This window comes from Echeneis naucrates, chromosome 15 (genome assembly GCF_900963305.1).
Source record: "Echeneis naucrates chromosome 15, fEcheNa1.1, whole genome shotgun sequence".
NCBI lineage: Eukaryota > Metazoa > Chordata > Actinopteri > Carangiformes > Echeneidae > Echeneis > Echeneis naucrates.
The window spans coordinates 6,653,694-6,675,744 of record NC_042525.1 but is presented as its reverse complement, the minus strand read 5'-3'; the positions used below and the strand labels follow the sequence as shown (position 1 = coordinate 6,675,744).

The following is a 22,051-nucleotide window of genomic DNA, read 5'->3' as shown; positions in this document are numbered from 1 at the left end:
AATGTGTATAACTGTTTACATGTTCAAGCCAGCAAGACCACGAGGTATTAGGCCTTCCTGGAAAAATGTCTGCAGGATGTGGTGAACCGAGTGGAATGATTAAGAGGTACAGCAAAATTAATACATGACTCAATCAGTAATACCTGGTCATCTTTTGGGTAAGAAAGATTACAGCTGATATGAGTCCACCAACTTGGATGACCTCTGAGTGGAACGGACGCCAAAGGAATGATACACAGTCTATTCTGCTTGCATCTCCCCCCTTGACTAAAATAATACTGATCAAAGGGGAAGTCCAAAATGTTTTTTGTAATGTTTTGTTTTACACAGGGAGCTGTGTTTAAGATGGGTCAGGGCACTGGACAGGTCAAATGACCTAACACTGAGTAACACCTCAATGTGTGTGTGTGTGTGTGTGTGTGTGTGTTTACATGGTTATATGTGATGTCGTCAATGTGCAAATGTTGACATGGAGGTCCGGGCTCTCCCTCTCCAGTTGAGCCCCGTGGTGGCGCCTGCTTCTCCTCCGCTCTCTGCTGGGTCGTCACGCTTGCGCAGCCTGGTGCTGAGCTGGATGATGCACTGGTCCCAATCCTCCGGTAACAGCAGCATGAGGAAGCCCAGGCAAATGATGAACACGGCAATGAGGCGAACCGTGTTGAAATGAATTTCACATGTGTAGAGGTCCACCACTGTGAAATCATAAGAGTGAGTATCAGTGGAGGGTTTAAATGGTGGCGTTGAAACACACCTACTTTAAAGGAGTAATGTTAGAAATCAATATACAAAGTTAATTATGCATGAATTATGATTTAAGAAAAGGTTTGTTTTACTGTCTGATGTGAGGTTATCCTTGAAATATAAAGTAGATCATAACTTTTGGAGAGATGTTGATGGCATCAAATAACTGACTGAACCTAAAAATTTGGATCCGTGAGGAAAACCAAAAGACTTACTGGCATTTACAGGAACACTTAGGACGATACCAAGCGAGATGAAGGTCGGGTATGTTATGGCGATGCCAAAGTTCACGAGGACGTTGAAAGCTGTGAGGTGAAGCAGAATCAGAGTAGGAGTAAAAAACACAATGCAAAACGAGCAAAAGTGTTTTCATGGGCTGCATAATCATTGCAGTATGGGGTGTGTGTGCCATAGTGCGTGATACAGAATCTTTCCATACCAAAAAGCAGGCCTGCAACCCCGCAGAGGTAGGCCCAGGGGATGTCTCCAGGTGAACCGATGTACTCCACGCGTGTAAAATACAGGATGATCGGCACAAAGCTGATGAACACAAAGTTGGCACTTCCAACAATGCTGAGAAAGAGTGCAGCCTCTCCAAATTTGGCACTGCCCAGGACCATCTTGAAGAGCACCTGAGGAAGAAAGACCAGAGAGCGTTGAAGAATCTGCCTGCCTTTAAGGAGCAGACGGGTACTGCAGAGGGGGCAAGTACCTGCCATGACCCTGGCGAGGGAACTGTCTGCTGTCTATCACGTTAGGCGGCACAGACAGCGGGGCAGAGGAGACCGAAGCCCCATCAAAATATAACTATCTGTCCCATAAGCTGCTTGATCACGACATCATTGCCCGAGGGCAGCAGCCAAACACATACATATCTCATGCTCAGCTGAGTCTTTCATTTCATAATCTCCTCCTGTCTTCTGCCACCTGGTTACATAAGTAGAAGGGAGGTAGTCCAGGATTTCTTACATAAGACATATTTATACATATGTTTAACGATTTCTGCAGGATTTTTTCCCACTGCACATGAGAGTGTCACTACGTGTGGGGTACGGTAAACAAGCTTAGTTGTCATGTTTAAAATGCAAATACCTTGTAGAGTGCCGACATCGAAGCCGAGGCCACAACCAAAGTGATGCCAATGACCGAGTGGCTGTGGAACCCATCAGCGTAGGTCATCATTACAATGCCTGCTATGGCCAAGATGGCAGCTACTATCTGTAGGCAGAGACAGAGAGGGGGAGGAACATCAGTGGAAGACGGATGGACGACATGCTGCTCACAGCGTGGTGATAAAGATGCTGGAGCCATTACTGCTGTGTGGGGACACAGCGGGCACACATGGTCCACACTTTGTTATTCACTGCAAAAATCACAAGCCTCACAGGACAACAGTTGTAATGGTATAATTAATACATCGGTTTTATTTTGAAGTCTGCAGACAGCTCCAGCCTCAATAGCACCGTGTGTGTGTCACTGTGGCAAAATGTGATTCTGGACACAACTATTGTGGCAGGAACATACACAAGCACACACATATATATCCATATATTTGAAGTCGTGTTTGTGTGTGTGTACTGTCATAGGAACTACCACAGGGCGTTATCTGTGGACAGATATTCTCAGATTGATGGGTGTGGTGCAAACTCTGGGTACCAACAACTCTTGTGTTGTTGACAGGCGTGGTGTCAACTTCCCTCTCATATAAAATCTGTTCTTAGATTGACAGAGTAAGTGCAACTTAGAACAGGCAGCTTCTACAGTGTCAGCCTGATTTACGCTGCACAGCCAACATGTTTATACATGATGGGAATAAAATGAAAACCAATCTTTTTTTGCTGCTTGTGTTTGAGTGCATGCGGTGTTAACTGAGCACATGGACTGAGCAGCAGCGATATGGACGGGACGCAGTCCAGCTGAGTGGATTTGCTCTGCATTAAGGAGGTGTCAGGAAGATAAATGAGCCGTGTGCTTTTGCTTGCCCAAAGCCTTTGGCCACCTTGAGCAAAATGTCTCTTTCTGCACTGCAGGCTGCCCGTCAGTCACAGCTACACCTTTTATTTGTAGTGCGGCACACGTTGCTCACAGGGTCAGTGACCCTGTACGGTAAAGGATCATGACACATGGATTTCTATAATTCCAGTGTGACGATATAGATGGAAGATTTAACTCCCTTTCATCTAATGAATCAATTTGTTCACACATTGGCAAAAGGGCTTCACTTTATTTTGTAACTTTCTAACCTGAACACTCCACTCACTCACCGCCTCTGCTGCTGTCGCCAACAGGAATGAGTTATTCCTTTCTGAACGCAATTTTGTTAAAGCTACCTTCATCTTTTTAAATCATTTAGTTCCCATTTCTCTCTCTCTCTCTCTCTCTCTCTCTTTCTCTCTCCTTCAATGGCATGCCAAACTCTTCTGAGAGCCGCTGCATTGCTGCAGACTTCCAAGCACTGCATTCCCCACCACTGAGCGAGAGAGAGAGAGAGAGAGAGAGCGCGTGTGTGTGAGGGTGTCAGGGAGAGAGCGAGAGGGATGCACAATTATTGTAGTATTTGTCTCTGACTGGGGCCTTTCATTGCAGATAATGGGGGTGGGGAGGAGGAGCATACACGAGGGAGAGGTGGTGGGGTGGTGAGAGTCTGAAAGCAGAAAGTGGGGAATCCATTCTGCAGAGTGCAGATGGCTGTAGATGAACGCATGTAAGAGGTGCTTAGTGGGAGCAGAGCAGGAGGCACATCAGTTCTTACACTCACCCCTCATCTGGAAAAATCTGTGACAAACATGCAAGCGCGTGCGCACACACACACAAACACTCAGCAGGAGGCACATTTGAATGATACATAGGCGGGACATTATGCTGTCACACGGTAACATGCTCTTCCCTCCACAGTGCTCTGTGTGCAACTCACATCCAGCTCTGATATATTGTATAGAGACACACAATCAGATGCAGTTAATATCCCCACTTGACTCAAAGAGCATCGAGTAAGATGGCAGACTTCTGTCTGTCCACCAAAGCAATCATTTTTGACCAACCTTCTGGTAAGAATGTCTCCATTAGGTCATAAAAGAAATGTGAGTTACAAGACACGATAGAAAGAACAATCACCAGCTCCAAAAATGATGTGCATCTCTGACCTCTCAGGGATATACATCCTGCTCAGCACACACTGCTGAATACACATGCAAAACAAATGCATAAATGTGCAGCAAGTAGCACAGATGTCCCCTGCGAACACTTGGAAAGGCAAGGCAAGCTTGTTTTTTCTCGATTTTGATGTTTTCCTAAACTGCTGTTGTGCATTTAATCTCTTAGGGCCGATGTACCTTTTTCCAATTTCTCTTTTTATCAAATTTTCATGAAACTGAATCAATCAAGGGAAAAAATACAACACTTTGTTGGCATTTACTTTAATGTTGCTCTTTTTCTTTCTCTCTCTTTCTCTTAGATATTAATTAGAGGCTGGCCAAATCAACTGTGCTCGAGACAAATAAGGCAATCAAACATCCAATTAAAAGATAACATTAAACCACACAGATTATTTTTAACCTGATACAAACTGAAAAGAAAGGTGTTGTAAAATCTAACCAATGGGAATTTTTTTTTTATACTATGGTTTTAAATAAAACTCTTGTAATGACAATAAACAAATTCCTTTTAATGGTTGTTGTCTTAATCGCAGTTGAAAGAGGCCTGAAGGGGACAACTGGAGAATCACTGCTTTACTTTACTTTTTTTTTTATCATAACTGAGAGCAGAGAGAGAGAGAGTAGACAACAGCAACAATAAAATCTCACAAATTCTTGCAGACATACTCACCCTGACCCCCATGAAGCGGTCTCTGAGTACAATCCAAGACAGCAGAAAGACGAAGGCCTTGTTACAACAGAACAGAGCTGACACGTCTGTTGTGTTGATCTTCCTGAGGGCCTGCAGGTACAGGTAGTTGGTGAGGATCCACAGCAGGCCAAAGGGAGCCACCTTGGTGAAAAACACCTTGGGGGTCAGCCCGTCATCCCCAAAGAACCTGCAGCACTCCCTGTGCGGACACACAACACAGAGTGGAGTGTTCACATATTGAGTTATGTGCTATGACTAATTTCAGTTGATACACATTATTATAGTCTGGGACTTTAATCAATATTTATAGATACAAACAGCTTCATCTGTACAAATGCCACCACAGGGAGACTCTAATCTGTGATGAAGGCTAAAGTTATTCCCACTGTAACAGTTCCATCTAAATTAATCTCTCCCCAGTGCATGAGAGACCGATTAGGCAGAAAGAGCTAATATCAACAAGTAGGCCCTGAAATTACAAATTTCTGAGCTACAACTCTGCCTCTGTTAATCAAACTAAACACGTTATTTCATTTGTTCATTCGTCTTTGTCTTTGGAGTACATTGTAATACAATAATAGCAGTGTATGTTTGTGTTTACTATTTGCCTGAACAGATACATCAGATGCATGCTGTTCATGCTGCAACCAAGCAGCAACCCAGTGCGATGACCTCAGATGACCTTTGTCTACAGCCAAAGTTTGCTAATTGGCTGTAGACATCTTTGATTTTTGAAACTAGAAGACATCATATTTAGTGAAGGTGGCACTTTTCTGCTTTATACCCTATCCTGATTGTCAGGCAGGTTTCTGTTTGTGTTACAGTCTGTCATACTGTGGCCACACCTTAATGCAGACTCAGTTTTATGGCCTATTTTTTTCTTAATTGGGCAATAAAATTAATAAAAATGAACACCATGTTGTATTAAAAAAGATTTAAGTTTACTGTCTCAAACTTCTGGGATTGAGGGAAACTCCTTGGGAAAATGCTTACTGAGGTTAAAACAATAAGTAAATAAATCAAGAGAGTCCTTTGATGGACGTCAATCGAATTGGTTTTCATTTCTGCGGTGCTGTCACCGCTGAGACTTTTCTTTTCAGACTTTTCAGTAGATAGATATTCCTGCTGCTCCTGCATGCCATGAAATTATATGGTTGTGACTGAGCCAAGTATCAGTATCTAAACACTTGATACTCTTCATCTCCAATCTGTTACTACGGTTGAAATATTCCCTTTGCCAAGCTTTTATATTGTGTCCCACTGCTCTGATGCCAACAAGTATTTTTTTCTACTCTTAAACTACAGCTTCCCCCTTCCCCTGGGTCAAAATATAACATTGTTGAATTTATTTATTTATTTATTTATTTTGAGATGCTGTCTTTTGGACTTGCTGATGTTTACAGTGCTTCTTCAGTTACACTGTTTACCCTGAAAGCATCTGTGGGCTATAAAAGTGATGAAGCAGCAATGACTGAGGAGTGGCAGGTAGCGTGTTTGCCTGATTGTCTCTCTCGATAATGAGGTGCAGCGTTGCTATGAATCAACTCCAGAGAGCTGAGTCTACACTAAATTAACATTTCTCACGCTTAATTCAGTGACAATATTGTTAATGTCTGTCACCATTTCATTGCAGATGCTGGATACGACACCTCCGGTTGACGGCTGCGTTGTTTTGTTGTTGCACTTTACAGACCTGCAATCTGCTCTGACATCAGGAGGACCTGTAGCTCTGCAACTCAGCTGAGGAGGCATATTTTAATGCATTCAACAGCTCATGAAATCATTTTATGATCATTTTCATCATTTTTATCTGGTTTCTTTGGGACTGAGAAAATGGAACCAGTAATAAAAGTGATCAATGTGTCACAGTGCTAATGACTCATTTTGCGCCGTGTGTAGAGAAACAGGAAATGAACAGAAACTTGCCTTTTCAGAGCATTTGTGCCCTACGACTTGGCTGGATTGAATTATGACTTTTTATCTCATAATTTCGACTTCTCATCTCATAATTATGACTTTGTATGTCATTTTTTTTTTAAATCAAGGCTAAGTTTTCATCTTTTTTTATTTTTTACTGGCAGAAATGGGCTTCCATAAATATGTCACATTAACTTCAGCTCCTCTAAAATTATAGCAAAGAGAAACGCAGATTTTTCATTCAGAAGGCAGTTATTACCAGTGTCTGACCTTTTCCATTGGCCACCACTTTATTTAAAGAGACAGGACTAATATTACAAATACCAAATCTTGGTCACTATTTTTCTTTTGCCTGAGATTCAGCACAAGACACTTGGCCCATCAGCTCCAGCCAAGTTCCGGCAGCCCATTCCCACCCATCATCTACGACACCTGCCACCCCCTCCACTTTCTTTTTCTTTCTTTCTCTTTGGACTGAAGTAGATTAGCAGGCAGCAGAGTTAAGATTTTTGTCTAAAGACTGTGATTATCACTGTGTTTCAACTCCGAAAGCTCAAAACATCTTCTGTTTGTTGCAGCAGCACAAAGACGTCTTGGCAAACTAAAAAAAAGTATTATCTAATCATATACAGTTGGAATTTATTTATTATGTTTATTCTGTATTTGTTCTTCTTCTTCATAATAATAATAATAATAATAAGGTAATAAATTTCTGGTTGCTCTTCCTTTTGCTGCTTTTTGACTCTATAACGACCTCCCACAAGGTCTTAGAGAAGCCAAATCGGCTTAAGTTGTTTTGTGCATTTTCCTCTCTGTATTTGGTTTTCTTTTTCTGTAAAGGATTAAGCTGCTATGTAAGTCAACATGCCCACAGAGCACTGACAGCCTGCTCACCTGAATCTCTGTTTGGGCGTTTGCCTCTCCGGACTCTTGCACAGGTGGCCAATGTAATAGAGGGGGAAGAAGAGGCAGTTCCAGGTGGTGGCAAACCAGGTGAGGGTGAAAGGGGCATCAAACTGCTTAAAGGTCAGCTTGGCCAGCTGGGTGGAGCCTGCCCAGGACGAGCACACGCACATGACCATGGCGACCCCCCACAGGGCCTTCTGCACTTGTACAGTTGTTACCCTGATGCAGCAGTGGAGCCTCCGTCTGTTGGAGCCGGACTCTGCTCCTGAGGCCCCAGCAGCCGACTGTGCATCTGTGTTGCCAACCACACTCTCCCTGGTGCGGTCTTCTCCTGCAAGTGGACACACACAAATATTAGACAGGCAAATAAACACATTGATATTTATAATCTACTTTATTTGAGTGCCTTTCAAAATGAGCTACTTTTGTTTCTGTTTATAAAATAAAGATTAGCTCTAGCCGTGGAAATAATTTGAATAACTTTCAGTAAATATGAGCTCAAAGCTAAAACAGCAGCTGTCTCTGGGTCACCCGTGTGTTGCCATAGTTTTCTAGATAAAAATAGTCGCTTTTGCAGTTTAATTGAACCTGAAGGTAATCAATCAGACATCTGAGTTAAAAATATAATGATCGTGTGTGACAGGCAGCATCCAAACAGAGGACAAAAGAGGGCAGATCTGTTATCCAATCCAAGGCCTCCTCTCGACCTCATGAGCTACAATGACATGTGCGTGTGTGTTTGCCTGAGTGCACAAAAGCATGTGTTACAAGATTTAGCTTTCTATTGCTCCTGTCAAAACCTGACAGCCCCCATACTTCTTCAGTTACAGTGTGAATTGAAGCAAAGTGTTGCAAAGCTGTTTTCTACCCACGCTGTGCCTCATTCCTGATTGGCTCCACCAAGATCAGCCGCTGCTCTTATAAAGTACTGCAGTACATAGCTGTGTGTGAATGTAAAAGTTATTGAATTCAAACCCAACATTTAAAGTAGTTTCAGTAGTTCAGATCATTCTTGTGATCTGGCTTTCTTGATCTCTCAATGACTTTGCGATTAAGGACAAATGAGCACAACCACCAAATATAAATGAGGTTTCAGACTCAGTCTTTGAACCATGTGGCTACATGTTCAGCACAGGGACCAAAACTGCACGGCTTCAATCAGCTTCACGAGGACACGGCAGAAAACAATGCTCCTCATGCTCAGCTGTGTTTTGGAGCGGCTATATGATGCAGACCACGCATGTTCTGCTATTTTCTGCTTCCCAACAAGTTAAAAATGTGCTATCTCCCTAATGGTGTTTCCAGAGGTAATGGTGGGCCGCAGGGAGCCTTTTGCAGATTTAGCTGCACTGTACACTGTTGACTGGAATTTAGAGCACACGTCAAAAGGCCTCAGTGTGACGAGAATAAATCCAACTCCGGCTGGCAACAATTATTGTACACCATCAACAGGACACTGAGTATTCTGTTATTAATGCAGTCTTCCCATGTCAGCTGAAGCAGTGTCTATCTTTATGTTAATGCAGTCTCCCCAGCAAAAAGGACACCTTTTGTCTAATTTAAAATATTTTACTAAAGACCTGTGTAAGAGGGAATTCATCAAGCCCAATGAGGCGGCTCATTCTTCTGTCGGAGCTGTTTCTGACCTTGCCAGGTGGTCTCATCATATCTCAGATTAACTTCCCTGATGACTATCGCCTCTAATGCTAATACCCCGCCCTCCCAAGGCCCCCTGCTGAATACACAAGAGATTGTTAATTTGTTTCTCCATGGCAAAAAAAAAAAAGAAAAGAAAATGTGATGCAATTAAAGTGTAATTATACTGCATTGAACAACGCTCCATGTTGCAAAAGCACTCAACAGGATCTGACAGCCCCGGGGAGAAATCTGGTAGCAACGAAAGCTGATTCATTTGTTGTTGCTTTGAAATAATGAATCAGCAAAGACCAAAAAAAGACACAGACACACGTGGATATATATCGAAGTCTTGGGACAAGGGTAAGAATTAAGTTTCTCTATTCTGAGCTCCAAGCCTCAGCGTCTGTCTCATTCTGGAGGTCATCTCTTGTTTACACCACGCAGCTTTTGTCCTTCCTGGGCCTCCGTCCCACATCCTGTAGCCTTGGCCACTGCGTCATGCTGCAGCGCACTTTAATCTTCCAAATGTAGTGGTGGGCCAAGCTACACAGCCCCTAGAGAGGCACTGGGACAGCCGGCAGAGCATTTCCAGCTTTGGCACGTGCGAACACGCTGAGTGAGTTGTCATGACTGCATCAGTGATATTTCTGTCATGCCGGCGACACTCAGTGATTCAGCTGTGACCATAATACTCAGAACAGATAGAATCCATTCTGTTTTTAAGCGACCCCAAATATGAATTATGAATTAGCAATTTAAAGCTGTGATGAGTAAATGCTGAGACAACAACGTATATTCATTTGTTCCAAACTGAAACAGTGACTCAATCATTTAAGGTCAATGCACTCCTTTCATATTTACTCTGCCGGCGACAATGATACTGTATCAAACTTGACTGCCAGTGATGAACAATAAGAAACACTACAGAACTGATCATCGAAACAGACAGCTAAGCCAACTGAGTAGCTGAGAGTCATAGGAAGGCTCCTCTGCTAATGACATTTACTACCATGACTGTAAAACACTGAAAGAGTCTCCTTGTGTAGCTGCTGAATGATTAAGTGAAAGTGCTTAACCTTATCATTTCTTTATCAAATGTGAACCTTCAAGGTCAGTGTCCAGGTCTCATGGCCGCTGCAGTAAAGCGAACAGCCTGCAGCACAATCTTTGGTCTCATTTAGGGTTTTTTCTTTTGACAACATTTCATAATTAATCTCAGATTTGTACATTCGGTTTAGTTGCACATTTAATTAAATCAAATAAAATTCTTCATTTAGCATCGAGAATACAGATGGAAATATTTCCATTCATTCAACCAATTCCATGTCTAAAACGCTTAAACGACACCAAAAGGCATCTGTGAAGTCCATGTGGACAGGAAGACATCCTTGTAGGATCGGCTTTGGAGTCTTTGCAGTCTGTGACAGCTGTGTGTGGCGTTTCAGATGTATTCAGGGAAAGGCAAACCTCAACAGGAGGGAAAGAGTTAGAGAAAGCTGTTACTAACACAAAGCAGCGTATTTTAGCCACGTTTCGAACACAGAGTTCTGCTCTTTCATTGACAGTGAAGGAGTAAAAAAAAAAAGACATTTGTTCAATGTGACTCCTCTCTCTGTGTGTGAAAATCTGTAAATGAATCAGTTCCTTTATCTCTAAAGGCACAGTAAATCAATCTTTAATTTATGTGGTCATTGGTCCTGCGGTTATTTAGTGCTCTCAGTGCCTACTAGGGCTGGGTATTGAATATATATCATTCTCCTAGCAGGATCAAAAACACTGTGATAGATGTTCAGACTTATCCGGAGATTAACTAGTCAGTTTTCTCTCAACACATGCTTCCCTGCTCCCACCAGGCTACAGTTCCCACTCCCGCTCTCCTCCCTCCCCCTACAGACTCTGCAGTGCAGATCTCTCCAGCTGATAGCTGCAAATCCCAAACGTGCCAGCAGAGGCCTGCCTGACTGCCTGTTCTCACACTTTACAGAACATGGCCATGGCAAGCCGAGAAAGCCCTATTACGTCCCTCTGTAATTCCCCGAATGGGCCGATTCTCAGTGAGCAGGGAAGAAAAATCCTCATCGGCAGCACGGACGATGGCATCAGACTTGTGCTGGTTTACCACGGCGGCCAGGCAGCTGTCAGGGGACCTGAGCTGAATGTGGGAGACACTGAGGTAAGAGAGTCAGGCTTGTCTGAGTGGCAACACCTTGGTGTGAGTAAGAGTGCACTGCAACACTCGGCCTCAACAATTCAAAAGGTAAACAGATCAATCACTGATATACACAAGAGAAAGTCTTTTCCTTGTCTTACTGTCTGCTGGGACTTTGTTTCCTGATGAATATGAATTGACAAATGCATCTCACTTGTTTGCACTCTCATAAGTAAACATAACAGTGCGACAATCCCTGAATAGTGTCAGTTATAGATTATGTGGAAATGATTTCGGTACGTTGGGTGAACTGACCCTGAACCTTTTGGATCTAGATGAATAACAAGGAAATGATGCAAAACCTTTGCTTGGCTTTAAATGTGGTTATGCCTGTCACAAAGCATCAATCACCGAATAATTTCTTTGATAAAAATAAATCCTTCAGTCCCACGTTGACTTATATGGTCTGTCATTTCTGACAAGTCTTTAAAAGATGCTAGTCTGTATTTGTTTGCAGAATTTCTAGGAATTCGTTGCAAACTACAAACTCAAAATGTCAAGTTACAGAAGGACGGGGTTTGTGTCATGGCAGGCAGACAGACAGGGAGCCAGGTAGCACGCAGACAGACAGCAGTCATTGTCTTTGTAATCTCCGAGAGACAGTGGGAGTCTGGGATACTTGGCTGTGACAGCTTGGTCAGGCCAAGCTGTCAGTCAGAGGCCCTTCAACGCACCAGAGCAGGCTCGTCTGACAAACCTGTCCCACGCAATAACACAGCAGAGAGACAGGTGGAAAACACACCCTGCTGCCTCAACCACCTGATAGGTGGAACCACATGGGCTCAGAGGAAAAAGGCCTGGGAGGGCAGACAAGGGCAGGGCGGCTGTTACTGATCCTGCTCTCCTTAATTCCTGACTCGTTTCTCCTTCACCCTCAGAGGGCGAAGAGGCATCGTCGTCACCTCAGCATCCAAGCTTGTTGTTTGCCACTGGCACCGACCCGCCTGGCTGGTTCAACAGATGCTCATGAATTGGGTCAATGCTGCTGCCCCCTGATGTCTCATTGGTTAGCGACACGACAAAGCACAGCATGCATGCAAGCAGGACACGTTTGTGTGTGTGTCTGTTTGTGCACTGTGTGTTACAACAGCATTAATGCTCTTACTTGTAGTTGGCACTGGGTTGACTGCCCAACAGTATTTTCCCCAGCGTCGAAACATCTCTCAGCATCCAGCTCCCTCCACAACAGTGAAAACTCTGTAACTGACCCGCAGTTTAACACACTGGCAGGAGTCCAAACACTTTCTGCAACAAATCAATATTTAAAAGATTGGCTTCAGCGTCCTGGCTGAAGTAATGGATAGGCTAGCACCATAGGTATACTGTACCATCAGAGCATCTGCCCAAACAGCGCTTCCACTCCACAGACGCCACTATTTTTATCTCACACTGCTGTAAAATGACAGACGCAGCATGATGATCGATCCTTTTTGAATGTTACAGGATAAAGGAAGTTTATCAAATGAGATTTGGTTGGAGTGATCTGCAAAGTCAGTCATTTTCACAGATGAAATGGCAACTGTGCACACAGTACACTTTTATTTTTTTTTTGCTGACACTTTTTCCTCACAATTACTACAAGTGCTTGCATGCAAGGTGGATATATTTTGTCATTTCTGCATTGCAAAGATTACCCTATTAGGGACAACACAACTGTACCATCTGGTCCACTGGCTGCATTAGACAGTCGAGGAAGCTCGGCAGCAGTCCCGCAGCCTGAGGAAAGTTTTTGGATCAACTCCCTGAAATTCGGATTATAGCTTAGAGCTGCATCTTCACACTCTTTTTGACAGAGGATTTTACTCAAAGATAAAGCACCAGTACACTGTTACACAAGTCCTTCTCATATACGAAAGACAAACGAGAGGGGCGGTGAGAGAGAGGTGGCAGCAAACCTGAAATGACCTCATACAGTGAATAAGTTTAGCACTTTAACAACATCAATCCACCTATTTAATGTCTCATCTCATTTCAGCATGGACTGACTGAACACGTACTTTGCTTTCGATAGACCTGAACAAAAGCTTGAGCTTCATCAATGGAGCAAGGGTCTGTTTCCCTTGCCTTAAAAATGCCTCTGACTACCTTCAAAGTCATCTCCAATTACATTCAAAAGATAAAAGTAACCTTTTAATGGAGCTCGACAAACACGAATGTCATCGCTGCTTCTCATCATCCTTTAACAGCAGTGATGCAGGTCAAACATTGATGCACCGTATGTTTGGCAGATATCCCGATCTCCATATTGAGGTTGTTGGTATTCATGCCGTGTCTAAATTCACAAATTCATGTTCTAAATTCAAATTTACATACAGATAAGATGCATGCAAAGGAGCGCATTTTTGCATTTGTGAATGTATAGCTATGCTATATGTTCAACATTGACGACTTGCGTCCTTTTGTTTTATCTCCAACTTTAATCTTTTAAGGCTGAAACCTCATCTTTTTTTTTTTTTTATCTCATTTGCTTAGTGATAACTGCTGCTTTTCTTTTGCTTAATGCTCCTGGTTTAAGATGAAAATGCACAATTAGCAGAGGAGACGGGCCGAATGTATCAGGAAGTTAGTGTAGTACATTTTAAAAAATTTTAGGATCTTGAAGCACACAGAATCATGCAGACGGCTGGATTGTCAAATATTTAATGATAGCTTTTTCATCAGAAGTCTTAAATCACGTTCAGGTGTTCAGTCGGTCCCTGAAAGCAGCTGGTGAAACAGGACCAGCTTCCTGGGGGACCTATGGACACTGAATCACTTACAAAAAAGCCTGCTCTGTTTCAAAGCTGTTAGAAAATTATAGAGATTAAAGGGATTTTTATGAACTTCTCACCAAAGCTTCTGACAACACAGGAACAACACAGACACTCCCCAAAGACATCATCAGCTCCAAATAGATTTTTTTTTTTTTTAAGATAGAAAATAAAAAGAAATCAATAATAATTATCCATAGGCTTCTGGCTGGGTGCATCTGTCACAAGGACACATAGGAGAAGATACTCCAGATGAAAACATTGAACAGAAACAGCAAGAGATGCTCAGGAATGGACTTCAGTTACAAAATAATATCAGGCAACAGTTAAAGAACAGTCTGAGTCAGGGTTGTGTTGCCCGTTGATGGATTGTTGTGTAACTACCCTCCAGATGACAATTACTAAGTGTGATGCCCCAAAATTGATCAGTGGTGGTTCCACCTTTCTCTCAAATCAAAGCTGTTAACTTGATAGTCCCAGAAGACGTGTCAGTGATCCAGAGACGGCCACGAAAGCAGGAACAGACTCTGAATTTGGTTTTTACTACATCTGCTCAGTTTTGTACTCGCTGTGGTGAACTGGAAATGTGAAGTGGACACAAAAGGAAGCAAAGAAGATGAAGAAAAAGGAAAAGACATCAGAAACAAAATGTTGCTGATGAGGAAACAGGTTTTCGGTGGGGGCGTTACATAAGCAGTAGAGTGTGTGAAAAGCTGTGTGTTGAGTCCCTTCTCCTTCAAAGCAGCTCATAAACTCTACAGCTTTGACTCCCTAGAGCAACTTACAATACTATATCTAGCCCAAACACAAACAGACGCGTGCGCACACACTAACAATCCTTTCTCTATCCATCATCCATGTCACACCACAGCTTTTTGTTAATTCTAAATAAACAGAAGCTTGTCAAAAAAACAACCCGCCACCGTCTCGGTTATTCTGAAAATGAGATATTTTGGGCTGACGGTCGTACAAATAGGCTCTGCTAATCCAGCAGCGGTGATTATTCTGGGGTTATGATGGAACAAATCCAGCGTCTTGCTCGTTGATTTGTTAGACTTCTGCAGTGTCCATATGAAACAGCATGAAAGTTCCTCATTCAGAATCTAGCAGCTGGTCCAGGCATAAATTATGAATAATTAAGTATTTTCAGTTAATAGCCCTGACCGTCCTGCTCCACTACACCTGGAGTACAGTCACAGTTAAGCCTCACTGATGCCTCTTAGTCTGCAGACTGTGAGCTCAAGTTTTGACAGAAAACGCTTTCAGAGGTTGAGGATTAAATTTATATACATGACTGTCTCCATTATTAACATTTATAGGAAACATCACTTTTTTTTTTAAGACTGCACTCACATTTTGGCAAATCTATCTTCACTCCACTTAGTGACTGCTTATTGAAGCACTGCACAAAGTTAATGCTACAAGCAACCCTCTCCTGAAATAAACAGAGATGTGATAATGGTCATTTCATCTGTAAAGGCTATTTCAACGCGCTATTCGATGAGCACATCACGCAAAGGAGAAAAAGGTTTATTCATTATATATAATTCTTGGTTTTTCTTTTAAGTCACGTGAGAGACGCAGATGTGCTGTAGGGTTCACTTCAGATTCAAGGAGCTTTATGCAGTTCTGTTGAAAAGTGCCATGAAATCAGCAGCCAATTAAGTGTTTTCTGTCCCAGAAACACTGAGACATTCAGCGGTCCTCTGTCGCTGAGGGGTAGATTAAAAAATGCATAACATCCCACTTCCATTCTACACTATAGGCTGAGGAGAAGAGCCAAAGAGACACACTGCACAGGCTGTGAGAATATACCTGCTGAAGGTGGCAGGACAGGCGGGGGGACCCTCTCTCTCGTGCGCACGCACACACACACACAATGCAGGGAGACCCCATGTACTAAAGGCACCACAGAGGACCGGTCTTCCATCAGAGCCTCTGCAGGGACAAACTAACATGTTTGCTGCTGGGATGCTCTGGTATTTTTATTTATTTTATTTTTTTTTTTTTTGCCGTCTGTAATGGGTGGAGGTGGGAGAAATGGGGTGGGGGGATCCCTGCTGCAATAACAATTTAAGTCCCTCCCTGAGGATAAGAGTCAAATTTAGCCCAAACCCAGCATGAGTCAAAATCAGTGCGTCAAGTAATTTGGAACCTGTGACAACATATGAGTTGCTCTAATGCTGTTGAACACGTTATTAGGGGGTCGCCTAAAATAGCAGATTAGAATTTACTATTAAGGCACGATGCAATTGAATTATGATGAGGAAAAAAATGGATGGGATTCCGTTCGATTTGCGGTGAATGTTGCATCCCATATTTTAGGCGAAGTTGCGCGCTCGGTTGATTCCCTTGTTTTTGTTTTTTGTTTTTCTCTTTTGCTGTTGTTGCTTTTATCTCGCGGGCAGAAAGATTTTCTAAAGTTAACAGACAGAGCAGCCTTGAATGAGATATTCAAAATGAAATCATCTCTCTGTGTTTTACATCAAAAAGAAGGATGCCACCAAATTTAGAGTAAAAAATAGAAATAAATGAAAAAGACAGACAGCCTCCCCCGGTCTGCGGTCTAAAGGGACGGGAACTCTCCCCTACCTTCCACTTTGGTGAGGGTGAGCACCGGGCTGTTGCAGGCGGACAGCGGGGCGACCCTGGCGGAGTGTTTCTTCATGGTGATGAGCTCGGATGGGCTGAGCTCTGAGCCGCTTCGACTACATCCCTGAAGCTGATGTGGTGCAGACGCCAGACCTCTTAGTGGGACTCTTGATATTTCTAGAGCCGGTCTCCTGTGATCCTTCTCCCATTTGAATCCATCCAACTCCCCCCTGTTGATGATTATTTATTTATTTAATTTTTTTTTTTTTTTTTTGGTCGTATCCCCCCACCCCCTTCCTCCACCTGCCTCTCCCTCCCCAAATCTGCTCTTCCCTGCGCGTCCTGGTTGGTCTCTCCTCACGTACAGTTTGACAGTCTCTGCAATTCGCCGGCGTCACACATCCACCCCCCCCCCCAATCATATACACCACCCACCACCGTCTGTCCCGAAGCAGCCGTGCTCCTCCGTCCTTTGGGACACCCCCGCTGCCGTGACCGGCTGCATCCAACTCCGAAGCTCTGCACCATGTTTGGACGGATCTGATGGGACACATGTAGTTAACATGGGAGAGCGCGCGCGTGTGTGTGTGTGTGTGTGAGAGAGAGAGAACACTTTAATTGGCGCGATTTATATTAAATTTAAAAAATGATGAGACGAATTGATGGTTTTTATCCGGGATCCACGCAATTATGGCTAATTTAAAGTCCCCAGATTTCTTCACAGTCCAACAGACCATTATATGGAGGGAGAGCTATTGTAGTTAAATAATTGTTTCATTGAAGTTTATTATTGATGCTGCGGAATGATGGCCAGAGCACATGATATGAAGATATTGATTGTCCTGTCTTTTTTTTTTTTTTTTTTTTTTTACATTCTGCAACCTCAGCCTTATACATCTCCTTTTGATACTTCCCTTGGCTTTTGTGTTATTTTCTCTGTTGAATGTTTTCTATTTTTTGAATATGATTACCTCACATACATACATACATAGATATATATTTATTTTACAATCTATGAAGGTGGTCATATTGTTCCTGCTGACCTTTATCCTCCTGTCCCTGTGCTTGGGGAAGCCATAAATGTGCACGCTCTGAATGACTGGAGCATCCTCATGCAGCACAGCATACCATGGTGAATACTGTATTCACCATACATACACCATATTTTTCTGGGGAAAAAAGTGTGTGTGATTTATTATGTATAATCTGTAGAGGATAAGTTTAGAAATGCAGATATGAATTGGTATCAAAATGCTATTTCCTGTAAGAACTCATTATATTGTGAGTCCACACTTGTGTAGTTACTTGGAAAATCGTAAACCAGCCTCAGTCAAAAATAAATAAATTAATAAAACGACTAAAATCAATAGTATTCACACAATTAGACTTTGATAAGTAAGGTTAGTTAACTAAGTGATAGTTATTTACCGATTATTGTAGTTTTTCCCGTTTCTATCGCCCACTTCCGGGAAGTTTGGGGGGCTACTTAGACCACGTGATCGGCCAGCTCTTTGAGCTTCCGGTGACGCCACTCTGCCCCAGCTGACCCCAAACAACCCCAAACAACTTAGTTTGTTTAGTTTCAAGCTGAGTTGAGGCGAACGAGACAGACACGTAGGCACACGGTCAATGCTGTCGGCCTGGATTTTCTCTTCTTTCACCGATTTTTTTTTTTTTTTTGTTATTGTCGTGGGCACGTTTGCCATTTCTTTCCCACCGACATGGCGACGAGTGTGTTGACAATGACGGAGGGGCTGCACGTGCTGAAAAGTGACGAGGAAAGCGACGACGACGTCGACTACTACAGCTCGGACTTCGACAGCGCCGACTCGGTCGAAGAAGACGCTTTTGATCCAGGGGACGATGTCGTGCTCGACCAAACGTGAGTAATGTTGAATTGTTGTCCAGTCACCCGCTGATAGTAAAATATAAAATACACAATAAGATGTGTTAGTAAAGCAGAATTGTGTTTCAACATGGCGTGGTGTGTTAGTGTAATCCACTTATAAAGCATAATTGATGGCTGTGTGTGTGTGAGTGAGTGAGTGAATGAATGAATTTTTTTTATGTGCTGACTCGAGGTTTCTCCAATTTTTCCCACTTAAAAGGCTTTTCCTGGAGTTTTTCCTCAGTCGAAGTGAGGGTCTAAGGGTAGCTGCTATGTAAAGCCCTTTGAGACAAACTGTTTATAAAAATGGGCCACACAAATAAAATTGCCTTGCTATGACTAATCACTTTTTTTTTTTTTTTTTTTTTTTTCAGTGATAAAGATGCCTCTCATTCCTGCCCTGTTCCTGGACCCTCCACCACTCTTACGCAGTCTCCAACCAGCCCTTGTCGACCATCACCACCTGCCAGCACTCCTCAGCCTCCCATTCCCAACTCCCCGGCTTCCTCCCTGCCTGCTCAGAGTCCTCGCAAGCGTGCAGCTGCCGTGAGCCCAGAAAAAACGCCGTCAAAGAGGCCTGCTGTTGTCCCACAGGATCTGGATCCATGGCACGGCATTGATGAAGAGGATGAGCTCCCTCAAACGCTCCCCTTCCGTCCACAGAGAACTCCCGGAGTGCAACTGGATCGTCAGAAGGATTACAGCCCCCTTGAACTTTTCATGCTGTTCTTCAGTGAAGATGTTGTGAATGTTCTCTGCCAAAATACAAACAAGAATGCAGAGCGCCGGCTCCTGAAAGGACAGTGGAAGCCCCTGGACACCGAGACCATGATGAAGTACCTGTCCATTGTCATTTATCTCGGCCTGGTGAAGCCCTCCGCCATGAGGGATCTGTGGAGGAAGGATCGCCTGCACAGCCACCCCTTTCCCTCCAGTGTGATGGCAGGCTACAGGTTTGAGCTGATCGGGGTATTCCTGCACATGAGTGACCCAGCAGCTGACCTTGTGAATGACCAGCTCAGAGGCCAGCCTGGTTATGACCCCCTGTTTCGCTTGAAGCCACTGCAAGACCAGATCCTGTTGGCGTGTAAGGCATATTACCACCCCTACCAGAACATCACCATTGATGAACGCATGGCAGCCTCAAAAGCTAGACATGGCATGAAACAGTACATGAAGGCCAAGCCGATAAAGTGGGGTTTCAAGCTGTTTGCACTGGCTGATAGCAAGACAGGCTACACGTTCAACTTCAATGTGTACCAGGGGAAAGCACTCACTCCTAGCGGAAATGGTCTGAGCTATGATGCGGCTGTAAACCTGATCCACGTGCCCTTCCTTGGGAAAGGCTATAATTTGTACGTGGACAACTTCTACACCAGCAGAGCTCTTTTTCTCCATCTCCACCAGATCCGCTATGGGGCCTGTGGCACCATGAGGGAAAACGTGCTTGGTTTCCTGAAGAACAGGGTTAATGCTCTCCCCAAGACAGCAGAACGAGGGGAGATGAGGTGGCTCAGGGAGGGTCCCCTGCTGTATGTCAAATGGAAGGACACGAAGGAAGTAACTATGTGTTCTTCGCTTCATAAGGCCTATGGCGGCGACACAGCGCAGCGGCGGATCAAGAACCATGATGGCAGCTGGTCAGTGCGTGATGTACCTATACCTCAGCCAGTGAAGGAGTACAACAAGTACATGGGGGGAGTGGACTTGTCAGATGCTCTCATCAAGTACTTCACTGTGTCCCATAAGACGATGAGGTGGTACAAGAAGCTGTTTCTCCACTTTGTTGACATCGCTGTGGTCAACAGCTTCATCCTTCACAAGGAGTTGGCTATGGAGAGGCAGAGGACTCCACTGACCCAGAAGGGCTTCAGGGAGGCACTGTGTTTGGAGCTGGCCGACTTCAGGGGGGTGACCGCTGAGAGTGAGAAGGCAGCAGAGACGCCACAGCCACAGGAGGCAGCTGCTGAAGACAGGCCGAAGGGATGTCTTCCTGTACCTGTCACAGATGTGAGTGCTGCAAAGCCTCGCAACAAAGCCACCACTGGGAGGCAGTACTGTGCTCACTGCAGTGCTCAGGGAAAGCGGAACAAGACCATTTTTAAGTGCAGGTCTTGTGATGTTCCTCTCTGCATGATTGCAGATCGTCTCTGTTTCACAGAGTGGCATGACAAGAAAAAGTCCAACACCTTGAAGGACTGAAATTTCAGCCAGGTGTCTATCCTGACAGACAACTGAACTTGTTTTGACAGTTTTTTTTTTTTTTTTTTTACAGTTTTTTCTTTTTTACTGTTTTTCAAGTTTTTTTCCAGTTCATGATTTACATTTTTCGCCTCCTAAAGTCCAGCCCCTCGTCCACGTCGTAGGAGGTGGTAACAGCACACAAACTGAGCAACTGCTTGGACAGAAACAGCAACTGGTGTAGCTATTTGCACAGTCAAACAAATCCCTGTTGCACAATGGCTTATGTTAAGTTTGCATGAGCAGTCAATAAAGAGATCTGAAACTGTGTAAATGGCGTGAAAAGTAAACAACGAGAATAAAGTCAATAAGTAAATTGAAAAAGCTGGAAAGCTGAAACCATTCATCTGGATTCAATCGTTTCATGGTAATCCACTATGGCCTACATATAAATCCAAACAAACATTTAATAATTAAAATTAGGAGAACTATTAGTGTTATTTGGAAAAAAAAACTAATAAATTGTAGGCCTATACATAAATTTTTAACTTTGTTGTTGTGGTGGGGGCTTTGTGTTGGGTAACATCTTCAGCTCATCTTTTGAGGCAGAAGAGAGCGCACCATTGAGTGTCCCATGGCTCGTGTTCATTTGATCTCTATACCAACAACAGAAATTGGTTTCAAAAGTTCAAGTGACAGTTCAGAGACTCTCATCAAGTTCCATCGCTCTTAAAAACTAAGAGAAATCCAACAAGCAGTTTCTGAAATTGTATCTGCAACCCCTTTTCTGTTTACGTCACGTGTGCCTTATTCCGAGGAAAACAGATTGCTGTAAGTGGTACAGTGCAAATTGAACAGCCAAATATTGATCTAAGAATGCCTCTGCTGTCCCCGTGACACACACACACCCCCCCCCCCCCCCCCCCCTCCCCCTTTAAAGACATGAATACGTGCCTGCAATGGCTCAACATGCATGTGTATATGAGTGCTGGGTATGGGCATGCCGAAAAGGAAACAGCACTGAATAATTCACTGCTTAGCCTCTACCTCACTCAGGCAAGAATCCCCTGCTCTGGCTAACTAGGACAGGCAGCTCTAAAAACACTCTGCCCAGACCCATTTCAACATCCCTCAGCAACAAAATCCACTGGATCCTCTTCTACTTTCCATTGCTTTCCCCTCCTCTGATGTTTGGGTTTGAAAATGGGAAATGTCAGGACCAGCGGATGGGAGCTAATGGATGAAGTGTAAGAAGTCACAGTGAACGAACTAAAAGGACAGTGCAGGATGTTTGATGGATAAACATTATAAACACGTCACCCATGAATTATGTTGTTGCTTGTCTCTGTGAACGGTTCGTGTTTTTCTGGTGTGCACATGAAA

General features: G+C 43.6%; 2 protein-coding genes across 2 annotated transcripts in view; one reads left to right on the top strand and one right to left on the bottom strand.

The window, feature by feature from the left end:
- Positions 1-450: 450 nt before the first annotated feature.
- Positions 451-22,051, bottom strand: part of slc35f3b (solute carrier family 35 member F3b) — a 39,997-nt gene continuing 18,396 nt past the window's right edge. The window contains exons 3-8 of the mRNA XM_029521325.1: positions 7,399-7,741; positions 4,567-4,786; positions 1,834-1,959; positions 1,181-1,373; positions 957-1,046; positions 451-692 (exon numbers count right to left, since the gene is read on the bottom strand). Coding sequence (XP_029377185.1) covers positions 451-692; positions 957-1,046; positions 1,181-1,373; positions 1,834-1,959; positions 4,567-4,786; positions 7,399-7,741 — 1,214 coding nt within the window. The remainder of the gene's footprint in view (positions 693-956; positions 1,047-1,180; positions 1,374-1,833; positions 1,960-4,566; positions 4,787-7,398; positions 7,742-22,051) is intronic.
- LOC115055480 (piggyBac transposable element-derived protein 4-like) lies at positions 18,137-21,021 on the top strand. The gene is made up of 2 exons (XM_029521324.1): positions 18,137-18,481; positions 18,862-21,021. The coding sequence occupies exons 1-2, from the start codon at positions 18,321-18,323 to the stop codon at positions 20,687-20,689; spliced, it is 1,989 nt and encodes a 662-aa protein (XP_029377184.1). The 5' UTR covers positions 18,137-18,320; the 3' UTR covers positions 20,690-21,021.

What these genes read in the sequence shown, in the direction of transcription:
- LOC115055480 (XM_029521324.1), top strand. Translation starts at nt 18,321, where the DNA reads ATGGCGACGAGTGTGTTGACAATGACGGAGGGGCTGCACGTGCTGAAA. An exon ending in GATGTCGTGCTCGACCAAAC is followed by an intron (nt 18,482 to 18,861) that starts GTGAGTAATGTT and finishes TTTTTTTTTCAG; the next exon opens with TGATAAAGATGCCTCTCATT.